At 43.7% G+C, this 24,250-nt stretch overlaps 1 protein-coding gene across 13 annotated transcripts in view; it reads left to right on the top strand.

Annotated features, from left to right (window-relative positions):
• grb10b (growth factor receptor-bound protein 10b) overlaps positions 1-7,513 on the top strand; it is a 272,599-nt gene extending 265,086 nt beyond the window's left edge. For all 13 annotated transcript variants that reach the window (XM_068011037.1, XM_068010950.1, XM_068010990.1 and 10 more), the window contains 4 exons: positions 293-359; positions 473-560; positions 2,858-2,951; positions 4,699-7,513. In XM_068011037.1, coding sequence (XP_067867138.1) covers positions 293-359; positions 473-560; positions 2,858-2,951; positions 4,699-4,845 — 396 coding nt within the window. In that variant the 3' untranslated portion in view covers positions 4,846-7,513. The remainder of the gene's footprint in view (positions 1-292; positions 360-472; positions 561-2,857; positions 2,952-4,698) is intronic.
• The last annotated feature ends 16,737 nt before the right edge of the window (positions 7,514-24,250 follow it).

Below are 24,250 nucleotides of genomic sequence, written 5' to 3'. Positions count from 1 at the left end.
TAGACATCTTTACCATATAATAAAAACAGAAAATGCTGGAAATACTCAGCAGGTCAGGCAGCATCTGTGGAGAGAGAAACAGTTAACATTTCAGGTCAATAACCTTTCATCAGAACTTAAGAGATCTTTACTGTTCTGTGTGATTCAGTTCCACATGCTTTGGCTACTGAGCCAGCTGAAAGGGCTTATATCCTTTAAATATATGTTAAAATACTGTTAATGTTTAAATGTTAAAATAAAGTATTTTGTAATGGTATAATGACAGCGATGTTTCAAATGGTTTTACCTACAGAAACGTAGTCAACGGATGAACACTTTGGGTAGTTCAAGTCCTTTACATCCACCCACACTCGGTCACAGTAAGTTGCATGTAAATTGAAAATTTCTGTTATTAACCTACTTCTTAGTGAAATCCACACTGAAAGTTTGATGAAACTTGAAACCTGTGTCACTAATTTGTTTAAATATCCAGCTATTCACAGAACTCAACCATGGTTTCACGGACACATCTCTCGAAAAGAGGCTCATAGCATGATTGAAAAACAGGGGCCTGTGGATGGGTAAGGAGAAATACAAAACAGTAATTACAACAGTGTAGTCCAAAAAATCTGTATTCTGCAACTTGCGTCCACGTACTCTGTTATCAATTGAAAGCAAACATTTCAGGAAGTTATTGAAGATCAGTAATTCAATAGAAACTTAATTTGCATTGTTTGCACAAACATTATTCAAATTATTCGAAATGTAATTCTTTTACTCTTTAAACATTATATTAATGTTTCAATTGATAACAAACGGTTTTCAAAAATCTTCCAAGCTAGTATATTTGTAATGAAAGTGATTGGGAGCCTGTAATATTATGAAATTAGACCATATGCTTGATTCTCACCTGACCCATATAATGCATGATCTCATGGCAGCAAAAACAAAAATGGGCATAGTTTTCTCTGGGAATGTGTTCACAGCTTTGCACAGTTACCTTTACTGTGTGCTGGAGGGACTGCATGTTTTCGTCCCTAAGTACTGGATTCTAATTATTATATTTCCTGTTCCAGCTGAAGTTTGTTCCTTTTAGTTGTATGGATTATTTCTTGTTGCATTACTTGTAGGTTTAATTTAGCTTGCTTTTGTTTGTTTATCCCACTCTTCCTCCACTTTTTTTTTTGCACCTTAAGTTGCAGCTGCACGCAACATTTGGTCTCCAAATGGTTAATCATACAGTTGACATGTTAAAACAGATTCAGCTGATGTTGTGTTTAAACCAGCAAAGTTTTCCAAAGTCATTGCATGTATCTTGCATAACTTTGCCTTTCAAACAGCAGTTAGCTTGGAGAAGGTGACTAGGAGGCCAAACTGCTACGATCAACAGTAGAAGATGAAACTGAGTTGCAGCCAGAAAGTCTAGTATGCCATTCCTATTTATTTATCCAAGTGCCTAAGCTGTCCAATGCACTTCCAGTTTTGTTAGCCTATACACAATGAAATAACTCAGTAAATATTATGTGATCATTGTCATTTTAAAATATAGGTACATTTTTATAGCATTTTATCACATCCACAGGCAATTAATGGGACAATGGCATCCATTCTGTAATGGAAGTTGTTCTGTACCTCTTCATGTTCTGTCATGAGATAACTCTGCAGCTACCCTTGTGATACTGGTGGTTACCTCATCCTGTGAACTGTTATGACCAAGGTGGGTGGTGTGCACTGTTAATTCAGTCCTACTTCTCCACGGGTCACAGCACATCAATAAGTTTTCCCACTTACCGAAAATGATTAAATACTCTATTTGTCCCCAGAATAAAGCACACCAACCAGGTTTCTTTAATCAACAACAAAATTGACTATTTATTATAAAAACCAAGTCTTAACCAATAATGAAGTAATTCTATCTACAAATTGAGATATTAAAGCTCCTTATTTTCTTAGCCCTCATGCACACGCACAGGTAGGTATATATTTGGAGTAGGTATTGGCATAAGCCTAATTCTGTCATGGTGTTTCAAAGCAAGTTTCACTTAATCAACGAGGCAATCAGTCATTTGTATGAACAAATGCCCAAAAGAGGTGACAAGCTATTGAATTTAAATACAAACATTTTATGGGGCAGGTTTGAATAAAGGTATTTTTGGCAGCTCTTTTGGAATTTAGCAGATAGTTATTTAAATTTGTTTTTGGAAGGTATTTCTCAACCTCTATGATTCAAATTGAAGAGTCTCTCTGAAATCTTCAGAGAAATACAGTGAAACAAAAGATCCTTTGTAGGTGGTGAGGAAAAAATAACTCTTCACTTGTTCTTTCATTACAATTTTTTGACGATTAAAGTCAAAGTCATGCGTTATTCTGCTGCATTGTGAAGTCGATGGAGATTGCCAAAGGTCACTAAATAAAATCAGCAAGCCAAAATAAAGAGAATTCTTTGATCCCTGTACGTGCTATAAATTTGCGTAGATATCTGGGCAAGTGAAAGCGCTCTGTGAAACATAAAGGGCAAGAGCTCAGTCCATGAATGGTATGAGATGCTGATCCCAAAAATATCTCCAGTTTGAAATAATTTTAAAGACAAAACAAAATTCAACTGACTCATCCCACGTAGTCTAACCTTAGCAATATTCCTGAAGTCTGAGAACATCTTCCTCATTTCTCCCACGAGCTGCAGAGGAGAGAATATATTCAATTGCTTAACCATTTTTACCAAGGTATTTTGGGTATTGCTTAATTCAGAAATGGTAGCATCAAATGGGGCCATTGTTGCTCTGTATACTGCCTTCACTGGAATTTTTTTTCAGTACGGTACAGTGTGTTGTACCTACAATTTTAACAAGTGATTAGAATTTTGATTTTGTTCATGCAGGTTATTTCTTTTGAGAGATAGTCAGAGTAACCCAAAGACATTTGTACTAACATTGTACTGCCAACAGAAGATCAGGCATTTCCAGATATTACCAGTAAGTTTTTGATTATTATCACTTAACATTTCTCAGCCTTTTCTTTAGTATGGTCGGTTTTTGCTTATTTAAGTTCACTATTTGATCTCTGGCATTGCAAACAGAGTCAAGACCAGTGGGTATTTCTAGGTTAGAGGACAGGGAGATAATTGAACCAATGTAAGGGGGAAAGATGAAAGAAGAGGGGGAGAGGAAAGGAAAAGGGAGAGAGGAGTTGAGGAGGAAAGGAATGCAGAGAGGAGAGAAGTAGAGGTATAGATGTTGGGAGGGCAGAGAAAGAAAAAAGAGGGTAGAGGAAGGAAGGGTGAGATAGGAAGAAAGGTAAGGATGCCAATGGGGGAGGGAGACTGGGGAAGCAATCAGGGAGTGGAGTGGAAGGGAATATAGGGGTTGAGGAGTGTAGGGAATGAATGGAAGGGGGGAAAGTGGGGAAGGGAAAGAAGTGAAAAGGTGAGATGAGTTTAGATGGGGGAAAAGGAAGCGCGAGGGGTGAGACTAGTAGAGAAACAGAGGGGAGACGAAAAGGAAAAGAGAAAGGAAGGAGGTGCAAGAGCTGGGGGTGGGGGGCTGCTGTGACTATTTTGCATCATTGATGGGTTGTGGATCTGTGAACTAATTTTATCAGGGTTGGGAGTATCAGAGTTGTGATTTTTAACAACACCCAGGAGGCACTTCATCATATTTTGAGCCTCATTTGAAAGTTTAAGGGTACTGGCTTCTTATTTCTGTTGGGGGCGCGATGGCGGTTTGGTGGATGGATGGAAGGTTGTGTGCAATCTGATACATTCTGCTTTTGGCCTGGGGAGGGCCTCAAGCTCAGGGTGTTTAAATACTCTTGCCCTCTTCAATAGTGCATGAACTAGAGATTGATGGAATTGAGGACCTGTACTGATAGTTAAATATTGTGGGGGGTTTTTTATTCATGGGATGTGGCATTGCTGGCTAGGCCAGCATTTATTGTCCATCCCTAATTGCCCTTGGGAAGGTGGTGGTGAGCTGCCTTGAACCGCTGCAGTCTTTGGGGTTTAGGTAGCGACAGTGAAGAAACGGCAATATAGTTCCAAGTCAGGATGGTGTGTGGCTTGGAGGGGAACTTGCAGGTGGTGGTGTTCCATGCATCTCTGCCCTTGTCCTTCTAGGTGCTAGAGGTCCCGGGTTTAGAAGTTTCTGTCGAAGGATCCTTGGCAAGTTGCTACAGTGCATCTTGTAGATGGTACACACTGTTGCCACTGTGCGTCTGTGATGAAGGTGGGGGATGGGGTGCCAATCAAATGGGCTGCTTTGTCCTGGATGGTGTTGAGCTTCTTGAGTGTTGTTGGAGCTGCACCCATCCAGGCAAGTAGAGAGTATTCCATCACACTGCTGACTTGTGCCTTGCAGATGATGGACAGACATTGGGTAGACAGGAGGTGAGTTACTTGCGGCAGGTGTTTTGAGTCATTATCTTCAGGGAATCCGTTATAACTTAAGACATACTATTTTATACACTTTAATGCTGATGGAATAAGATATTAACCTTATCTATATGTTATACTCTATAAGGAGTGTTCAATATGAGTCTACAGTTTAGTTAACAAATTTCTTCTGTCAGTAGGATTCGGTCATCTCTTGTAACAAATAAAACGTGTGTGTCTATCTTATAAATCACAGCAGTTTTATATGTGTGATACCAGTTTTAAGCATTTATAGATTTTGCAATATTTATTGCATATGTTTTTTTATTCGGTCAATTTTTATTCTTTCCTAGTGTGAAGATAATGGACAGCTTGTCTTCAGCCTTGATGATGGCAATACCAGATTTACTGATCTTATCCAGCTTGTTGAATTTTATCAACTGAACCGAGGAATCCTTCCTTGCAAACTAAAGCATTACTGTGCCCAGATTTCCTTATAACCATTGATTTTTGTTTACTGATTTGAATTAACTGTAACAGACTGGAATTGCCACCTGATTCCCTGCGTCAACTCTGGAGGGTTCTGAAGAAAATGAACTGCATTCATTTAACAGAACTGTGAAATCCAATAAAAGCATAAATTGAAGACTTAAATAAATTAAGACTGTAACTTCTTGTTGACAAAATATGTAGTAATACAGAAGAAAAGATGGGCTCAGCAATTGAGTATTTGCAAGTTTTAATAGTCACTTTGTAGAAACTGAGAAAGATCTGCAAGATGAACTAAAACAAAAAAAAGTTCATTACAACAGAAACTTGACCATAGCACCTGTTGTGTAGTAATCTTGATACTGTATTTGAATTGAAGAGAAGTGACTTTGTATTTTTTTAAATGGGCTACTCATTTGCTCAGTCAAAATACGAAAACTAGACATCATAGACATCACCTTATTGCTAAAGAGAATTTCATTTCCTACAGCACTTAATGTTTCTTTTACTTCCTGAATGCAGCTTATTGTGAGTCATGTTCAAATGTAGACATCATGAAAGAATAGCACAATTCATATGACTGCTGCTTTTGGAGGTTAACGTACAGCCATTTGCAATGTGTACGCTCTCGTCATAGAGCAGGTCGAGGAAGAATGCAGATCCAACCCATTTTACTGCTATAAACTACTGTGTTTAAATCAAGTTTTGAAACAATGATGCATTAAAGTTAAATCAATTTTAAGTACTTTCTTTCTGGAGACAACTGAAAAGCTGACAAATATTTAATAACTATTGATTTAGACAGTACAGGGGTAAGTTTTACTTTATGTGCAGGTGGAAAACTGGCAGTTGCTGATTGGTCGCCCATCATTGACTTCAATGGAGTGGAAAATCACATGCGATGTAAAATGGGAGACCAATTGGCAACTGCCAGTTTACCCAAAGTGAAAATTGCCTCCAACACTCTTGGACTAGTCCAGATCTTTGACAGGTATTCAGATTTAATCTGCTCTTTTGAGAATTTGCTCCTCAGCACTAGATACCATTGCCATTCTGCTGAGATTTAACCAATTGTTTAACCACATGTTGATTTACTGCAGTGTTCTATCTGCAAGAGAGTTCTGTTGTCTAGCCCTGCTAATCAAGATCATTCATGTTGTGCAGTTTAGTGACCTTTTGTTATTGGCCCACAGCAATAAAACTTCATTATTTAGATTGCACGGGAGCACTATCAAACAAATGTTTTCAAAATGTACAAAACCCATTCTTAAAATTGGTATGTTATAATATTTTTTACAAGCTCATGTATTTTAGATGAAACAGCATTATAAAACTACCAAACTGATTTTCAAATGCAATTCTAATGAAGCAACTATTAAGGCAGCCCTGTTTTAAGAGAATGTGTAGAAGTAGAACACTATAGTTTACAAATTGCAATTTCAGTTAGTATTTGTTGTATTGATTTTCTTTCAAAACCTGTCAACTTATTGAAGGTGAGGCTTGATTTTAGTTTAAGGACATTGTACACTTGCCTTTATTACAAGTAAATAGTTGTCATGTGTTTTATGCTGTGTTGTGTTTGTTGCAAAGTACTCCTTTCAAAGAAAGGGTTGCCTAATGTACCTCCACACAAGAATGTACATACACGCTTTTGTAATAATTTGCATAAACTGCTCCACACAACCAATGCTGGTCTGAAGGCATTTGAATTTAGCAAAATATCACTGGTTCCAAAAAAGATACTCTTTAAAAACTTGCCAAGTATTTTTGAAACTGGGCTCCAGATACCTTTTATTTGTAAACTTTTAGCCAGAATTTTTAAATCAGTATTGCAACTTTTTTGCATATTTATGAATGTAAACTATATTTAAATTTAGAGGAGGAAAAGGTGTTTAGGATGCCTTATGATAAAGTGTGGTATCTGATGGTTTGAACACTCAATAGTTACTCATCAATTAGTCTTATCTATTAGTTCAGCAGATAATGTGCATATACTATTAATTATATTCTTCTTATCAGCTTAACGGAGTTCCTCTACAGAAATTATGGCAGGCTCTTCAATTTGACTGGGCTCAACAGGTTCAGTCAGCTGTCAGTACAGAAGCCAATGACTGATATTTTATTTTTGTATTTGTGATTATGAATGTATAGTAAAAGGGGACTCTCAGGGTTGATGAAGCCTGTTGATTTTTTTTTCTTGGCCTGTGATGAAAACTAAATACCATATCATATTTGGCTTAAGAAGAATGTACCAAACATTTTTGGTTGTTAACTTGCGTGTCTACCTTTAACAGCAAGCTAATTCACCTATCAAACTGAAAATAGGTAATGCGCTTCAATTTATCTGCTCCTCATTGTTTTTCTGCATGAGGATTTAACCAGCCATTTGACCAATCAATGCACCTTTTCCAGTGATAGGATTTGCTTATCACAGATTAAATTTAACTCAATGCAAAAACTGATGACTATAAAATGGAATACAGCAAACCTTTTTTCAGGGAATGCTTGAAGGTATTAACTTTTTAAATGAAAATCTGTATTCATAATATGCTTTGCTTCTTGATGTAAATAGCTGTAAGGCTTGTGAACTTAACTGTAACTGTTCAGGTATTTTTGTATAAATAAGGGACTGATATATTCTGTTTATTGTAATTAGTAATAAACATTAATGCAAACTTACTCATTTACAACTACTTGGTTCAGATCTTTGGACTCTTCCTTTTGATCTCCTATAACTTAATTTTGTCTCATCTCTGTGCAAATCTTCAGAGAATCTTCAAGCACAAAGTGGTGGCTCGAGCAGGGAAAATATGCCTTGGTCCTCCTCAATTCGAGAGATAATTTTTCCCTTATGTTCTACCATTTTCTCTCCTAATCCCCTCTATTCTTGAAGTTGTCTCAATGTTAGATTATTTTTCTGTGGACACTGGATGCTTTTGTTCATGTGTGAGCCAAGGTAGTAAGTATTGGCAGGCCAACATGCTCGTAGGGAATATCGGCCGGAATTTTACTATCCCCACGGGAGTGGGCTGGAAGCAGGGGTGGCAGAAAAATTGAGTGGGAGGTGGGGGGGGGGGTGCCATTCCCGTCGCATTCCGACCCCTACTGCAATTTTACGAACAGTGGGGGAGGTGACAAATGGCCTGTCTGCCCCAGGCCAATGAAGGCCCTTAGGTGGCCAATTAATTGCCACCTGAGGGCCTCCTCCCATGGGCCAATAAAACCTGGTGGCTTCCTTTCAGGCTGGGGGGGCTCTCCTGATCAGGCAGCCTGTGCCCCACTGAGGGCCCCTCCCATGACACAAGCTGCCCCCCCCCACTGCCTTGCCTGGGCCCAGCGAGGCCCAGCACACTTGCCTTAATTCCGGGGCCGCCTCCATTGCTGTTCCTCACACTGGACATAGTTCCAGCAGTGGACACCGCTCCTGGGGTGCTGCTGGGACTGAAGAGCTGTCTGGCTGGCAGCTCTTGGAGACGAGACTTACTGCCTCAGGGGTGGAAGTCCCGACTGAGATCAATTAAAGGTCTGGGCCATGTAAAATCATGGTGTGGCTTCCAGACCCAGTGGAGGCAGCTCTCCCCTGACCTTTTGGCCTGTGGGCAGGGCCTGTGCCCCGATGTAAAATTCTAGCCTGTATGTCTAAACTGAGTCTTGTCCTGACCTGACATTCATGCTAATGCACTTTCCTACAGTAGTTTCTGAACAAAGAACTGGAAATCTGGCCACACTTCCTCATTTGATGAAGTTGCAAATGTAATTGTGGCATTCTTGTATCCTAGCTGAAATTAATTTGCTCAGCACAAACTGGGGGTTAAAGTTAGGGCTTTCTAGTCTGTCTGAGCTGGTAATACACCATGTAGTGCTGTCCCAATAAAACATTTTTAAAGCCAAACTATAGCACTTACTCCACATGCCTGAAGGAAGGACTATTTGTGACAGGGATCTGTAAATTATCTGACTGGTTTGACAAATGGGAGAATATTTCTCACTGTCTTTAACTTAGTTATAATTACTTTTTAACTTTCACCCTTCTGTGTTTTGCTTTGCTTTTTTTTTACTCTTCTCTTCATCTATTGTCATAGAGTTTTACAGCACAGAAACAGGCCTTTCGGCCCAACGCACCTGCATTGACCATCAAGCACCCATCCTAACTAATCCCATTTCCCCGCACTTGGCACGTAGTCTTGTATGTTATGGCATTGCAAGTGTTCATCTGAATACTTCTTGAATGTCGTGAGTGTTCCTGCCTCTACCAGCTCTTCAGTGTATTCCAGATTCCAACCACCCTTTGGGTGAAAAAATTTCTCCTCGACTCTCGTCTAAACCTTCTGCCCCTTACCTTTAATCTATGCCCCCTAGTTATTGACCTCTCGGCTAAGGGAAAAAGTTTCTTCCTATCCTATCAATGCCCCTCATAATTTTGTATACCTCAATCAGGTCCCCCCTCAGCCTTCTCCGCTCCAAGGAAAACAACCCCAGCCTATCCAAATCTGTCTTCATAACTCCAGCCCAAGCAACATCCTGGTGAATCTCCTGTGCACCCTCTCCATTGAAATCACATCCTTCCTATAGTGTGGTGACCAGAACTGTACACAGTACTCCAGCTGTGGCCTAACCAGCGTTTTACACAGCTGCATCATAACCTCCCTGCTCTTATATTCTATGCCTCGGCTAATAAAGGCAAGTATCCCATATGCCTTCCTAACTACCTTATCTACCTGTGCTGCTGCCTTCACTGGACACAGGCCTCCATTCACAAAAACAACCCTCTACCATCACCATCTGCCTCCTTCCACTAAGCCAATTTTGAATCCAATTTGCCAAATTACCCTGGATCCCACGGGCTTTTACTTTCTTAACCAATCTCCCATGCAGGACCTTATCAAAAGCCCTACTGAAGTCCATGTAGACAGCAACTGCTTTACCGTCATCTACACATCTAGTTACCGCTTTGAAAAATTCAATCAAATTTGTTAGACACGATCTCCCCGTGACACAGCCATGCTGAATATTCTTGATTAATCCCTGCCTCTCCACGTGGAGATTAATCCTCTGTCTCAGAATTTTTTCCAATAATTTCCTTACCACTGATGTTAGACTCACCCGCCTGTAATTACCTGGTTCATCCCTGCTACCCTTCTTGAATAATGGTACCACATTCGCTGTCCTCGAGTCCTCTGACACCTCTCCTGTGGCCAGAGAGGATTTGAAAATGTGTCAGTGCCCCTACAATCTCTTCCCTTGCCTCACATAACTTGCGTATTCGCCTTTTGTGTGACACCTTATCAAATGCTTTTTGGAAATCGAAATATACTGCATCAACTAGTTCCTCTTTATCTACCCTACTAGTTAATCCTAAAAAAAACTCAAATAAATTTGTCAAACACAATTTCCCTTTCGTAAAACCATGTTGACTTTATCTGATACTGTTTTGATGCTTTATTCTGTCATGGGATGTGAGCATCGTTGGAAAGGTCAGAATTTGTTGCCCATCCCAAATGAAGGTGGTGGTGAGTTGCCTTCTTGAACCACCACTGTCCATCTGGTGTACGTACACCCACGACGCTGTTTAGAAAGGGAGTTCCAGGTTTTTGACCCAGCAACAGTGAAGGAACAGTGATATAGTTCCGAGTCAGGATGGTGTGTGGCTTGGAGGGGTACTTGCTGGTGATGTTCCCATGTGTTTGCTGTCCTTCTCCTTCTAGTTGCTAGACGCCATGGGTTTGGAAGGTAGTGTCGAAGGAGACTTGGCGAGTTGCTGCAGTGCATCTTGTAGATGGTACACACTGCTGCCACTGTATGCCAGTGGTGGAGGGAGTGAATATTTAAGGTGGTTAATGGGGTGCCGATCAAGCAGGCTGCTTTGTCCTGGATGTTTTTGAGCCCCTTAAGTGTTGTTGGAGCTGCTGTCATCCAGGCAGGTGGAGAGTATTCCATCACATGCCTGATTTGTGCCTTGTAGATTGTGGGCAGGCTTTGGGGAGTCAAGAGTGAGCTACACACCTCAGAATTCTCAGACTGCTTTTGTAGCCACGTTATTTATATCGCTGATCCAGTTCAGTTTCCGGTCAATGGTAACCCCCAAGATGTTGGTGGTAATGGTAATGCCATTGAACATCAAGGGGAAATGGTTGGATTCTCTCTTGTTGGAGATGGTCATTGCCTGGTATTTGTGTGACGCAAATGTTACTTGCCACTTATGAGGCCAAGCCTGAATGTTGTCTGGATCTTAGAAACATAGAAAATAGGAACAGGAGTAGACCATTTGGCCCTTTGAGCCTGCACTGCCATTCAATACGATCATAGATGATCGCCCAAACTCACTACCCTTTTCCCGCTTTCTCCTCGTATCCCTTGATTCATTTAGCCCTAAGAAGTATATCTTACTCTTTCTTGAATATGTTTAATGATTTGGCCTCAATTGGTTTCTGTGGAAGTGAAGTCCACAGGTTCACCACTGTCTGGGTGAAGAAATCCCTCCTCATCTCAGTCCTAAATGGCTTACCCCTTATCCTTAGACTGTGACCCCCTCCTGGATTCCCCTGCCATTGGGAACATCCTTCCTGCATCTGGTCTTCACAGTCCGGTTAGAATTTTGTAGGTTTCTCCGAGATCCCCTCTCATTCTTCTAAACTCTAGCGAATACAAGCCTAATCGACCCAATCTCTCTCCATACGTCAGTCCTGCCATCCCAGAAATCAGTCTGGTGAACCTTCACTGCACTCCCTCCATAGCAAGAACATCCTTCCTCAGATAAGGAGACCAAAACTGCACACAGTACTCCAGATGTGGTCTCACCAAGGCCTTGCATAATTGCAGCAAGACATCCTTGCTCCTGTACTTGAATCCCTCTCTATGAAGTCCAACATACCATTTGCCTTCTTGACTGCCTGCTGCACGTGCATGCTTACTTTCAGCGACTGGTGCACAAGTACACCCAGGTCTCGCCGCACCTCCCGCTTTCCCAATCTATCGCCATTCAGATAAACTGCCTTTTTTTGCCACCAAAGTGGATAACCTCACATTTATTCACATTATACTGCATCTGCCATGTATTTGCCAACTCACTCAACCTGTCCAAATCACACTGGAGTTTCTCTGCATCCTCCTCACAGCTCACACTCCCACCCAGCTTTGTCATCTGCAAACATGGATATATTACATTTTATTCCCTCATCTATATCATTAATATATATTGTGAATATCTGGGGTCCTAGCACTGATCCCTGCGGTACCCCACTAGTCACTGCCTGCCACTCGGAAAAAGACCCGTTTATTCTTAATCTTTGTTTCCTGTCTGCCAACCAGTTCTCGATCCATGTCAGTACGTTGCCCCCAATCCCATGTGGTTTAATTTTTCATGCCAATCTCTTGTGTGGGTCCTTATCGAAAGCCTTCTGAAAGTTCAAATGCACCACATCTACTGGTTCTCCCTTATCGATTCTACTAGTTACATCCTCAAAAAATTCCAGTAGATTTGTCGAGCACGATTTCCCTTTCGTAAATCCATGTTGACTGTCCGATCATGTCATTGTTTTCCAAGTGCTCTGCTATTGCATCTTTTATAATGGACTCCAGCATTTTCCCCACAACTGATGTCAGGCTAACCGGTCTATAATTCCCTGTTATCTCTCTACCTCCTTTTTTAAATAGTGGGGTTACATGAGCTACCCTCCAATCCATTGGAACTGTTCCAGAGTCTATAGAATTTTTTAAAAATGTTCAGCAATGCATCTACTATTTCAAGGGCCACTTCCTTAAGTACTCGGATATAGATTATCAGGTCCTGAGGATTTATCAACCTTCAATCCCATCAATTTCCCTAACACCATTTCTCTACTCAAACTAATTTCATACAGTTCCTCCTTCTCACTAGACCCTATGTTCCCCATCATTTCTGGGAGGTAATTTGTGTCCTCCTTTGTGAAGACAGAACCAAAGTATGTATTTAATTGATCTGCCATTTCTTTGTTCCCCATTATAAATTCCCCCATTTCTGAATGTAAGGGACCCACATTTGTCTTCACTCATCTTTTTCTCTTCACATATCTATAGAAGCTTTAACAGTCAGTATTTATGTTCTCTACAAGCTTACTCTCATACTTTATTTTCCCCCTTCTTAATGCCTTTGCCCTCCTTTGCTGAATTCTAAACTGCTCCCAATCCTCAGGTTTGCTGCTTGTTCTGGCTATTTTATATTTCTCCTCCTTGGATCGAATACTATCCCTAATTTCTTTGGTAAGCCACGGTTGAGTCACCCTTCCTGTTTTATTTTTGCGCCAGACAGGAATGAACAATTGTAATTCATCCATGTGCTCTTTAAATGGTAGCCATTGCCTATCCACTGTTGACCCTTTGAGTAACGTTCCCCAGTCTATCATAGCCAACTCGCATCTCATACTTTCATAGTTTCCTTTATTTAGATTCTGGACCCTAGTCTCGGAATCAACTCTCTCACTCTCCATCTTAATGAAGAATTCTATCATGTTATGGTCGCTCTTCCCCAAGTGCCCCCACACAACAAGATTGTTAACTAATCCTTTCTCATTGCACAATACCCAGTGCAGGATGACCTGTTGTCTCATATAAAAGCAAAATACTGCGGATGCTGGAAATCTGAAACAAAAACAAGAAATGATGGAATCACTCAGCAGGTCTGGCAGCATCTGTGGAAAGAGAAGCAGAGTTAACGTTTCGGGTCAGTGACCCTTCTTCGGAACTGACAAATATTAGAAAAGTCACATTATAAACAAGTGAGGTGGGGGTGGGGCAAGAGGTAACAAAGGAGAAGGTGCAGATTGGACCAGGCCACATAGCTGACCGAAAGGTCACGGAGCAAAGGCAAACAATATGTTGATGATGTGATGAAAGACAAAGCATTAGTACAGATTAGGTGTGAATACACTGAATATTGAACAGCAGCAAGTGCAAACCTGAAGAAAAACAACCTGAAAAAAACAGTGGGTAAGCAAACTGAACAAACTAAGATGAAATGAAATAAATGCAAAAAACGATTGTAAAAAATGTAAAAAGGAATGTAAAAAAAGGAAGAAAAAATAACTAAAAATGAAAGTAAAATGGGGGGCTGTCAAGCTCTGAAATTTGTTCCTCGAGCTTGCGTTGATGTTCGCTGGAACGCTGCAGCAATCCCAGGACAGAGATGTGAGCATGAGAGCAGGGGGGAGTGTTGAAATGGCAAGCAACCGGAAGCTCAGTGTCCTGCTTGCGGACTGAGCGGAGATGTTCTGCAAAGCGGTCACCCAGTCTGCGCTTGGTCTCCCCAATGTAGAGGAGACCACACTGTGAGCAGCGAATACAGTATACTACATTGAAAGAAGTACAAGTAAATCGCTGCTTCACCTGAAAGGAGTGTTTGGGGCCTGGGATAGTGAGGAGAGAGGAGGTAAATGGGCAGGTATTACACCTCCTGCGATTGCAGGGGAAGGTGCCCTGGGACGGGGACGAGGTGGTGGGGGTAATGGAGGAGTGGACCAGGGTGTCGCGGAGGGAACGATCCATTCGGAATGCTGACGGGAAGGGAGGGGAAGATGCGACTGGTAGTGGCATCACGCTGGAGGTGGCGAAAATGGCGGAGGATGATCCTTTGGATGTGGAGGCTGGTGGGATGAAAAGTGAGGACAAGGGGAACCCTGTCACGGTTCTGGGAGGGAGGGGAAGGGGTGAGGGTAGAGGTGCGGGGAATGGGTGGGACACGGTTGAGGGCCCTGTCAACCACAGTGGGGGGGAAATCCTCGGTTGAGGAAAAAGGAGGTCATATCAGAAGCACCGTCATGGAAGGTAGCATCATCAGAGCAGATGCGTCGGAGACGGAGAAACTGGGAGAATGGAATGGAGTCCTTACAGGAGGTAGGGTGTGAAGAAGTGTAGTCGAGGTAGCTGTGGGAGTCGGTGGGCTTATAATGGTTATTGGTAGACAACCTATCCCCAGAGATGGAGACAGAGAAGTCGAGGAAGGGAAGGGAAGTGTCAGAGATGGACCATGTAAAGGTGAGAGAAGGGTGGAAATTGGAAGCAGAGTTGATAAAGTTTTCTAGTTCGGGGCGGGAGCAGGAAACGGCACCGATACAGTCATCAATGTACCGGAAAAAGAGTTGGGGGAGGGGGCCTGAGTAGGACTGGAACAAAGAATGCTCGACATATCCCACAAAAAGACAGGCATAACTAGGACCCATGCGGGTACCCATAGCGACACCTTTTACTTGAAGGAAGTGCATGGAGTTGAAGGAGAAGTTGTTCAATGTGAGAACAAGTTCAGCCAGGCGGAGGAGGGTGGTGGTGGATGGGGACTGGTTGGGCCTCTGTTCCAGGAAGAAGCGGAGAGCCCTCAAACCATGCTGGTGGGGGATGGAGGTGTAGAGCGATTGGACGTCCATAGTGAAGAGGAGGCGGTTGGGACCAGGAAACTGGAAATTGTCAAAATGGCGTAGGGCATCAGAAGAGTCACGGATGTAGGTGGGAAGAGACTGGACCAGCGGAGATAAAGAACAAAGAACAAAGATAATTACAGCACAGGAACAGGCCCTTCGGCCCTCCAAGCCTGCGCCGATCCAGATCCTCTCTCTAAACATGTTGCCTATTTTCTAAGGTTCTGTATCTCTTTTCTTCCTGCCCATTCATGTATCTGTCTAGATACATCTTAAAAGACGCCATCGTGCCCGCATCTACCACCTCCGCTGGCAACGCGTTCCAGGCACCCACCACCCTCTGCGTAAAGAACTTTCCACGCATATCCCCCCTAAACTTTTCCCCTTTCACTTTGAACTCGTGTCCCCTAGTAATTGAATCCCCCACTCTGGGAAAAAGCCTCTTGCTATCCACCCTGTCTATACCTCTCATGATTTAGTACACCTCAATCAGGTCCCCCCTCAACCTCCGTCTTTCTAATGAAAATAATCGTAATCTACTCAACCTCTCTTCATAGCGAGCGCCCTCCATACCAGGCAACATCCTGGTGAACCTCCTCTGCACCCTCTCCAAAGCATCCACATCCTTTTGATAATGTGGCGACCAGAACTGCACGCAGTATTCCAAATGTGGCCGAACCAAAGTCCTATACAACTGTAACATGACCTGCCAACTCTTGTACTCAATGCCCCGTCCGATGAAGGAAAGCATGCCGTATGCCTTCTTGACCACTCTATTTACCTGCGTTGCCACCTTCAGGGAACAGTGGACCTGAACACCCAAATCTCTCTGGACATCAATTTTCCCCAGGACTTTTCCATTTACTGTATAGTTCACTCTTGAATTGGATCTTCCAAAATGCATCACCTCGCATTTGCCCTGATTGAACTCCATCTGCCATTTCTCTGCCCAACTCTCCAATCTATCTATATTCTGCTGTATTCTCTGACAGTCCCCTTCACTATCTGCTACTCCACCAATCTTAGTGTCATCTGCAAACTTGCTAATCAGTCCACCTATACTTTCCTCCAAATCATTAATATATATCACAAACAACAGTGGTCCCAGCACGGATCCCTGTGGAACACCACTGGTCACACGTCTCCATTTTGAGAAACTCCCTTCTACTGCTACTCTCTGTCTCCTGTTGCCCAGCCAGTTCTTTATCCATCTAGCTAGTACACCTTGGACCCCATGCGCCTTCACTTTCTCCATCAGCCTGCCATGGGGAACCTTATCAAACGCCTTACTGAAGTCCATGTATATGACATCGACAGCCCTTCCCTCATCAATCAACTTTGTCACTTCCTCAAAGAATTCTATTAAGTTGGTAAGACATGACCTTCCCTGCACAAAACCATGTTGCCTATCACTGATAAGCCCATTTTCTTCCAAATGGGAATAGATCCTATCCCTCAGTATCTTCTCCAGCAGCTTCCCTACCACTGACGTCAGGCTCACCGGTCTATAATTACCTGGATTATCCCTGCTACCCTTCTTAAGCAAGGGGACAACATTAGCAATTCTCCAGTCCTCCGGGACCTCACCCGTGTTTAAGGATGCTGCAAAGATATCTGTTAAGGCCCCAGCTATTTCCTCTCTCGCTTCCCTCAGTAACCTGGGATAGATCCCATCCGGACCTGGGGACTTGTCCACCTTAATGCCCTTTAGAATACCCAACACTTCCTCCCTCCTTATGCCGACTTGACCTAGAGTAATCAAACATCTGTTCCTAACCTCAACATCTGTCATGTCCCTCTCCTCGGTGAATACCGATGCAAAGTACTCGTTTAGAATCTCACCCATTTTCTCTGAGTCCAAGCATAACATTTCTCCTTTGTCCTTTAGTGGGCCAATCCTTTCTCGAGTTACCCTCTTTCTCCTTATATATGAATAAAAGGCTTTGGGATTTTCTTTAACCCTGTTTGCTAAAGATATTTCATGACCCTAAAGTCTAGATAGAAAGAAATAAGTTCAGTGGGGCAGGAGCAGGCTGACACAATGGGTCTGCTGGGACAGTCCCGTTTGTGGATTTTGGGAAGGAGGTAGAAGCGGGCTGTCCGGGGTTGTGGGACTATGAGGTTGGAAGCCGTAGAGGGAAGATCTCCAGAGGAGATGAGGTCAGTGACAGTCCTTTGGACGGTGGCTTGATGTTCGGTGGTGGGGTCATGGTCCAGAGGGAGGTAGGAAGAGGTGTCTGTGAGTTGGCGTTGAGCTTCTGCAAGGTAGAGGTCGGTACGCCATACAGCAACAGCATCACCCTTGTCTGCAGATTTGATGACCATGTCGGGGTTAGACCTGAGAGAACGGAGTGCCTCAAGTTCAGAGGGGGACAGGTTAGAGTGAGTGAGGGGGCAGAGAAATTGAGACGACCAATGTCTCGCCGACAGTTTTCAATGAAGAGATCAAGAGCGGGTAAGAGGCCAGGGGGAGGGGTCCAGGTAGAGGGAGAATGCTGGAGGCGGGTGAATGGGTCTGCTGGTCGGGGGGAGGACTCCTGGTCGAAGAAGTGAGCCCGGAGGCAGAGGCGACGGAAGAAGAGCTCAACGTCATGCCAAGCACGAAATTCATTGAGGTGGGGGCGTAAGGGGATAAAACTGAGACCTTTGCTGAGTACAGAACGCTCAGCATCAGAGTGGGGGATGTCAGAGAGTATAGTGAATACACGGCAAGGGGTAAGATCAGAAGGGGTGGGGTCAGAGGGAAGTGAAGCGGAAGGAGGATCTGGAGGGGCATTAGTCTCCATCATTTGCTGGAGCTTGCGTTCCTTAACATCTGAAAGGAAGAAAAAAAGTTTTTTGTTAATGCGTTGGATGAGACGTAAGATGAGATGAAACTGCGGAGTAGAACAGCTTTGAGATAAGGTGAGACGGTGCTGCTGGAGAGAGAGGTCCAGTGTGTGCATGTGGCGGTGCATAGCACTGAGTGTGGATCTCAGGATGCGGCGAGAGTAGCAGTCCGAGGAACGTTGTATTTCTCGGAGATACCTGTGATCCTGGGTGGTTTCAAAGCATGATGGGTGAAACTGCAGTTGGAATCCACGTGGAATAAGTCGGAGCCGGAGACAGTCACTGAGGAAGGAGATGTGGCTGTGAAAACGAGTTTTGGTAGATACCTTATCAAACACCAGGAGGGAAATGGAAAGCAATGAAGGTGAACAAGGTAAAAGAGACAAACGAAAATCCCGTCGGAGAGGAGCAGAACTTCTTCAAGGTAGGCATTCCTGGAAGAGAAGTGGCAGTGAATTAAACACTAAAATAAAAGCAAAATACTGCGGATGCTGGAAATCTGAAACAAAAACAAGAAATGCTGGAATCACTCAGCAGGTCTGGCAGCATCTGTGGAAAGAGAAGCAGAGTTAACGTTTCGGGTCAGTGACCCTTCTTCGGAACTGACAAATATTAGAAAAGTCACAGATTATAAGCAAGTGAGGTGGGGGTGGGGCAAGAGATAACCAAGGAGAAGGTGCAGATTGGACCAGGCCACATAGCTGACCAAAAGGTCACGGAGCAAAGGCAAACAATATGTTAATGGTGTGTTGAAAGACAAAGCATTAGTACAGATTAGGTGTGAATACACTGAATATTGAACAGCAGCAAGTGCAAACCTGAAGAAAAACAACCTGAAAAAAACAGTGGGTAAGCAAACTGAACAAACTAAGATGAAATGAAATAAATGCAAAAAAAGATTGTCAAAAATGTAAAAAGGAATGTAAAAAAAAGGAAGAATAAATAACTAAAAATGAAAGTAAAATGGGGGGCTGTCATGCTCTGAAATTAGTGAACTCAATGTTCAGTCCGGCAGGCTGTAGTGTGCCTAATCGGTAGATGTGATGCTGTTCCTCGAGCTTGCGTTGATGTTCGCTGGAACACTGCAGCAATCCCAGGACAGAGATGTGAGCATGAGAGCAGGGGGGAGCGTTGAAATGGCAAGCAACCGGAAGCTCAGGGTCCTGCTTGCGGACTGAGCGGAGATGTTCCGCAAAGCGGTCACCCAATCTGCGCTTGGGCTCCCCAATGTAGAGGAGACCACACTGTGAGCAGTGAATACAGTATATTACATTGAAAGAAGTACAAGTAAATCGCTGCTTCACCTGAAAGGAGTGTTTGGGGCCTGGGATAGTGAGGAGAGAGGAGGTAAATGGGCAGGTATTACACCTCCTGCAATTGCAGGGGAAGGTGCCCCGGGACGGGGACGAGGTGGTGGGGGTAATGGAGGAGTGGACCAGGGTGTCGCGGAGGGAACGATCCCTTCGGAATGCTGACAGGGGAAGGGAGGGGAAGATGCAACTGGTAGTGGCATCACGCTGGAGGTGGCGAAAATGGCGGAGGATGATCCTTTGGATATGGAGGCTGGTGGGATGAAAAGTGAGGACAAGGGGAATCCTGTCACGGTTCTGGGAGGGAGGGGAATGGGTCAGACACGGTTGACTAGTTAGTTCCTCAACATATTGGTCCAAAAAACCATCGTGTATGCACTCCAGGAATTCCTCCTCTGCAGTATTATTGCTAATTTGTTTTGCCCAATCTTGCTTGCTGCATCTGGACACGGGCTGCTTCGGTATCTGAGAAGTTGCAAATGTTACTGAACACTGCAATCATCAATGAACATCTCCACTTTTGACCTTATGATGGAGGCAAAGTAATTGAAGAAGCAACTGAAGATGATTGGGCCAAGGACACAATCCTGAGCAGCTCCTGCAGTGATGTCCTGGAGCTTTTATGTTTGGCCTCCAACAACCACAACCAGCTTCCTTTGTGCTAGGTGTCATGCAGGCCCCCACCTACCATGAATGGGGCACATAAATTTCGCCACATGGACATTAAATTTCAAATTGTTGCTGGGAAGAAGAGAAGGCCTGTGATAAGGGGTTGCCAGGCCCCTGGCTGGAAAGACATTTTTGCATATTAACAGACACTGCTTGGAAGAAAAGAGCTACCCCCTGCTCCAATACAATCCACAAACAGACACAGTCAAACCAGTTATTCACATCACTAACCTCTGGCAGTCTGGGTTTTTTTCTGAATTGTACAGTTTGAACAGAAAGCTCTTTGCTCCTGAATTGAAAAGACCTGGCTGGCTCACCACAGCCTGTCTGTCTGCTCCCATCTCTTTTTCACGGAACTCCAAAAACCGACTGAAGCCACATGAACCCCAAGAGAGAAAAGTCTCCTACAGTGAACAAGGTCTAGGAAGAATATTGGGCCCCAACGAAAAGCAAGATCCACCGACAAACAAGGACTCTACAGTGAGCTCGAAGAACCGTAACAACAACTCTTCAGATATTGCTCAAAACTTTCCACTTTATTTTTCTTCTCTTTTCTGTCTCTATTTGCATGTGTGTATCGCGTATGCATGCTAGCATGGGCGCATCATGTATCCGTAGGCATCAACTGAATTGGAGTTTAAGTTTAATAAAATTTCACCTTCTTTAAACCTAATAAAGCCTGTTTGTGCTCGTTTCATTCATTGCCTTATAATTGGAAAGCGATGAACAAGGGTTCACCAAGTGGGAGCTAAAAACAGTGTGTTTAAAAATAAAACCCTGTTACAGTAAGACGAGGTGAAGGCTGAAAGGGACCCCTAGACCTCTTTCTCACCTGGTCGTAACACAGTATGCCCAGTTTTGTGCTGTGAGATCTGTTCTGAATCTTGCCCATTTAGCATGGTGGTAGTGTCATACAAAGACGATGGACGGCATCCTCTGTGAAGTTGGGTCTTCATTTTCACAATGACTGTGCGGTGGTCACTCCTATGAATACTGTCATGGACAGTTGTATGTGCCACAGGTGGATTGGTGAGGGTTAGGTCAAGCAGGTATGATTTTCTAAGTGCATTGTTAAGACTTCCTTAATAATTGATTCCAGCATTCTCCCAATGACTGATGTCAGGATAACTGGCCTATATTTCCCTGTTTTCTCTCTCCCTCTCTTGAATAGTAGTGTTGCATTTGCAATTTATCAGTGAAGCAGGTTTGAGTCTCGGGCTGCTGCAAAGCCAGTAGTTGCCCTCGGGTAAGTAATGAAGGGGAGCAACTGGGTCAGGAGGTAATGGTGGTGGCCATAACAATCAGAGGTGAGGGTGGGGGGCAGTGGTGAGACAGGCAGCAAAGACCCACATTCTTCCGAATGTGGAGTGCTGCTCCCAGCTGCACATTCAGGTAGTATATTTTAAAATCATAAAGGCTATCTGTTAAGTTGCTTGTAGAGCTGGCTTTCCTGAGTCCAAGATTTCTACCACAGGGAAAACAAAACTTGCATATGCATGGGGGTCTGACTTGCGATGAGCATGTGCTTTCTGCCTGCAATATTGGAAGCTTAGCCTGTTTGGTGCCAGAAAAATGAACAGCTTGACTGAATTTTTAGGCCAAGAAGTTTGAGTTTTGAGGTCCTGGGAAAAAATGAGTTAAAATAGTGTGTGATGAATGAGCATGGAAGATGCAGAGGGGAAGAGCTGTAAAATGGTATAAATTGTATAAGTGCCACTATTTAAGAAAGGAGAGAGAGAGAAAAGGGGAACTACAGACCCGTTAGCTTGGCATTAGTAGTAGAGAAAATGCTAGAATCTATTATAAAGGATGTGATAATTGGACACTTAGAAAATAATGGTAGAATTGGGCCGAGTCAACATGGATTTATGAAAGAGAAATCATGTTTGACAAACCTGTTAGACTTTTTTAAGGATGTAACTAGCAGAATAGATAAGAGGGAACCAGTGGATGTGGTGTAGTTGGATTTTCAGAAGGCTTTCAATAAGGTCCCAAACAAGAGGTCAGTAAGCAAAATTAGAGCACATGGGATTGGGGGTAATGTATTGGCATGCATTGAGAATTGGTTAATGGACAGAAAACAGAGAGTAGGAATAAACGCGTCATTCTCAGGCTGGCAGGCTGTGACTAGTGGGGTACCGCAAGGATCACTATTCACAATCTATATCAATGATTTTCATGTGGGGACCAAATGCAATATTTCCAAGTTTACTGATGACAAAAACAAGGTGGGAATGTGAGTTGTGAGGAGGATGCAAAGTGGCTACAAAGGGTTTTAAACAGGCTAAGTGAGTGGGCAAGAACATCTTCTCTTTGGCCTCCTTGTCTCGAGAGACAATGGGTCAGCGCCTAGAGGTGGTCAGTGGTTTGTGAAGCAGCGCCTGGAGTGGCTATAAAGGCCAATTGCAGAGTGACCGACTCTTTCACAGGCGCTGCAGATAAAATTGGTTGTCGCGGCTGTTACACAGTTGGCTCTCTCCTTGCACTTCTGTCTTTTTTCCTGCCAACTGCCAAGTCTCTTTGACTCGCCACACTTTAGCCCCACCTTTATGGCTGTCTGCCAGCTCTGACGATCACTGGCAACTGACTCCCACGACTTGTGGTCAATGTCACAGGACTTCATGTCGCATTTGCAGATGTCTTTAAAGCGGAGACATGGACGGCCGGTGGGTCTAATACCAGTGACGAGCTCGCTGTACAATGTGTCCTTGGGGATCCTGCCACCTACCATGCGGCTCACATGGCCAAGCCATCTCAAGCGCCGTTGGCTCAGTAGGGTGTATATGTTGGGAATGTTGGCCATCTCAAGGACTTCTGCGTTGGAGATACGGTCCCGCCTACTGATGCCAAGGATTCTCTGGAAGCAGCGAAGATGGAATGAGTTGACACGTCGCTCTTGGCTGACATACGTTGTCCAGGCCTCGCTGCCGTAGAGCAAGGTACTGAAACACTCGGACTTTTGTGTTCCATGTCAGTGCGCCATTTTCCCACACCCTCTTGGCCAGTCTGGACATAGCAGCGGACGCCTTTCCCATGCGCTTGTTGATTTCTGCATCGAGAGACAGGTTACTGGTGATAGTTGAGCCTAGGTAGGTGATCTCTTGAACCACTTCCAGAGCGTGGTCGCTGATACTGATGGATGGAGCATTTTTGCCGTCCTGTCCCATGATGTTCGTTTTCTTGAGGCTGATGGTTCGGCCAAATTCGTTGCAGGCAGCCACAATCCTGCCGATGAGTCTCTGCAGACACTCTTCCGTGTGGCATGTTACTGCAGCATCGTCAGCAAAGAGGAGTTCCCTGATGAGGACTTTTCATACTTTGATCTTCGCTCTGTGACGGGCAAGGTTGAACAACCTGCCACCTGATCTTGTGTGGAGGAAAATTCCTTCTTCTGAAGACTTGAAAGCATGTGAGTGCAGCAGGAGAGAAGAAGATCCCAAACAGTGTAGGTGCGAGAACACAGCCCTGTTTCACATCACTCAGGATAGGAAAGGGGTCTGATGAGGCACCGCTATGCTGAATTGTGCCTTTCATATTGTCATGGAATGAGGTGATGATACTTTGTAGCTTTGGTGGACATCCGATCTTTGCTAGTAGTCTGAAGAGACCACGTCTGCTGACGAGGTCAAAGGCTTTGGTGAGATCAATGAAAGCAACGTAGAGGGGCATCTGTTGTTCGCGGCATTTCTCCTGTAGCTGGCGAAAGGAGAACAGCGTGTCAATGGTGGATCTCTCTGCTCGAAAGCTGCACTGTGTCTCAGGGTAGACACGCTCAGCCAGCTTCTGGAGTCTGTTTAAAACCACTCGAGCGAAGATTTTCCCCACTATGCTGAGCAGTGAGATTCCACGGTAGTTGTTGCAGTCATGGCAGTTGGAATATAATGTGGAAAAATGTGAAGTTATCCACTTTGGTAGGAAAAACAGAAATGCAGAGATTGGGAAGTGTTGATGTCCAAAGGGATCTGGGTGTCCTTGTTCATAGGTTACTTAAAATTTAACATGCAGGTGTAACAAGCAATTAGGAAGGCAAATGGTATGTTGGCCTTTTTTGCAAGAGCATTTGAGTATCGGAGTAAATAAGTCTTGCTGCAATTGCATAGAGCCTTATTGAGACTGCACATGGAGTATTGTGTACAGTTTTGGTCTCCTTACCTAAGAAGGAATATACTTGCCATAGTGGGAGGACAACGAAGGTTCACCAGACTGATTCCTGGGATGGCGGG

The sequence above is a fragment of the Heterodontus francisci genome, chromosome 2, assembly GCF_036365525.1.
Source record: "Heterodontus francisci isolate sHetFra1 chromosome 2, sHetFra1.hap1, whole genome shotgun sequence".
Classification (NCBI taxonomy): Eukaryota; Metazoa; Chordata; class Chondrichthyes; order Heterodontiformes; family Heterodontidae; genus Heterodontus; species Heterodontus francisci.
Note: the sequence above shows the minus strand (reverse complement) of the source record. Positions and strands in the feature narration are given on the sequence as shown.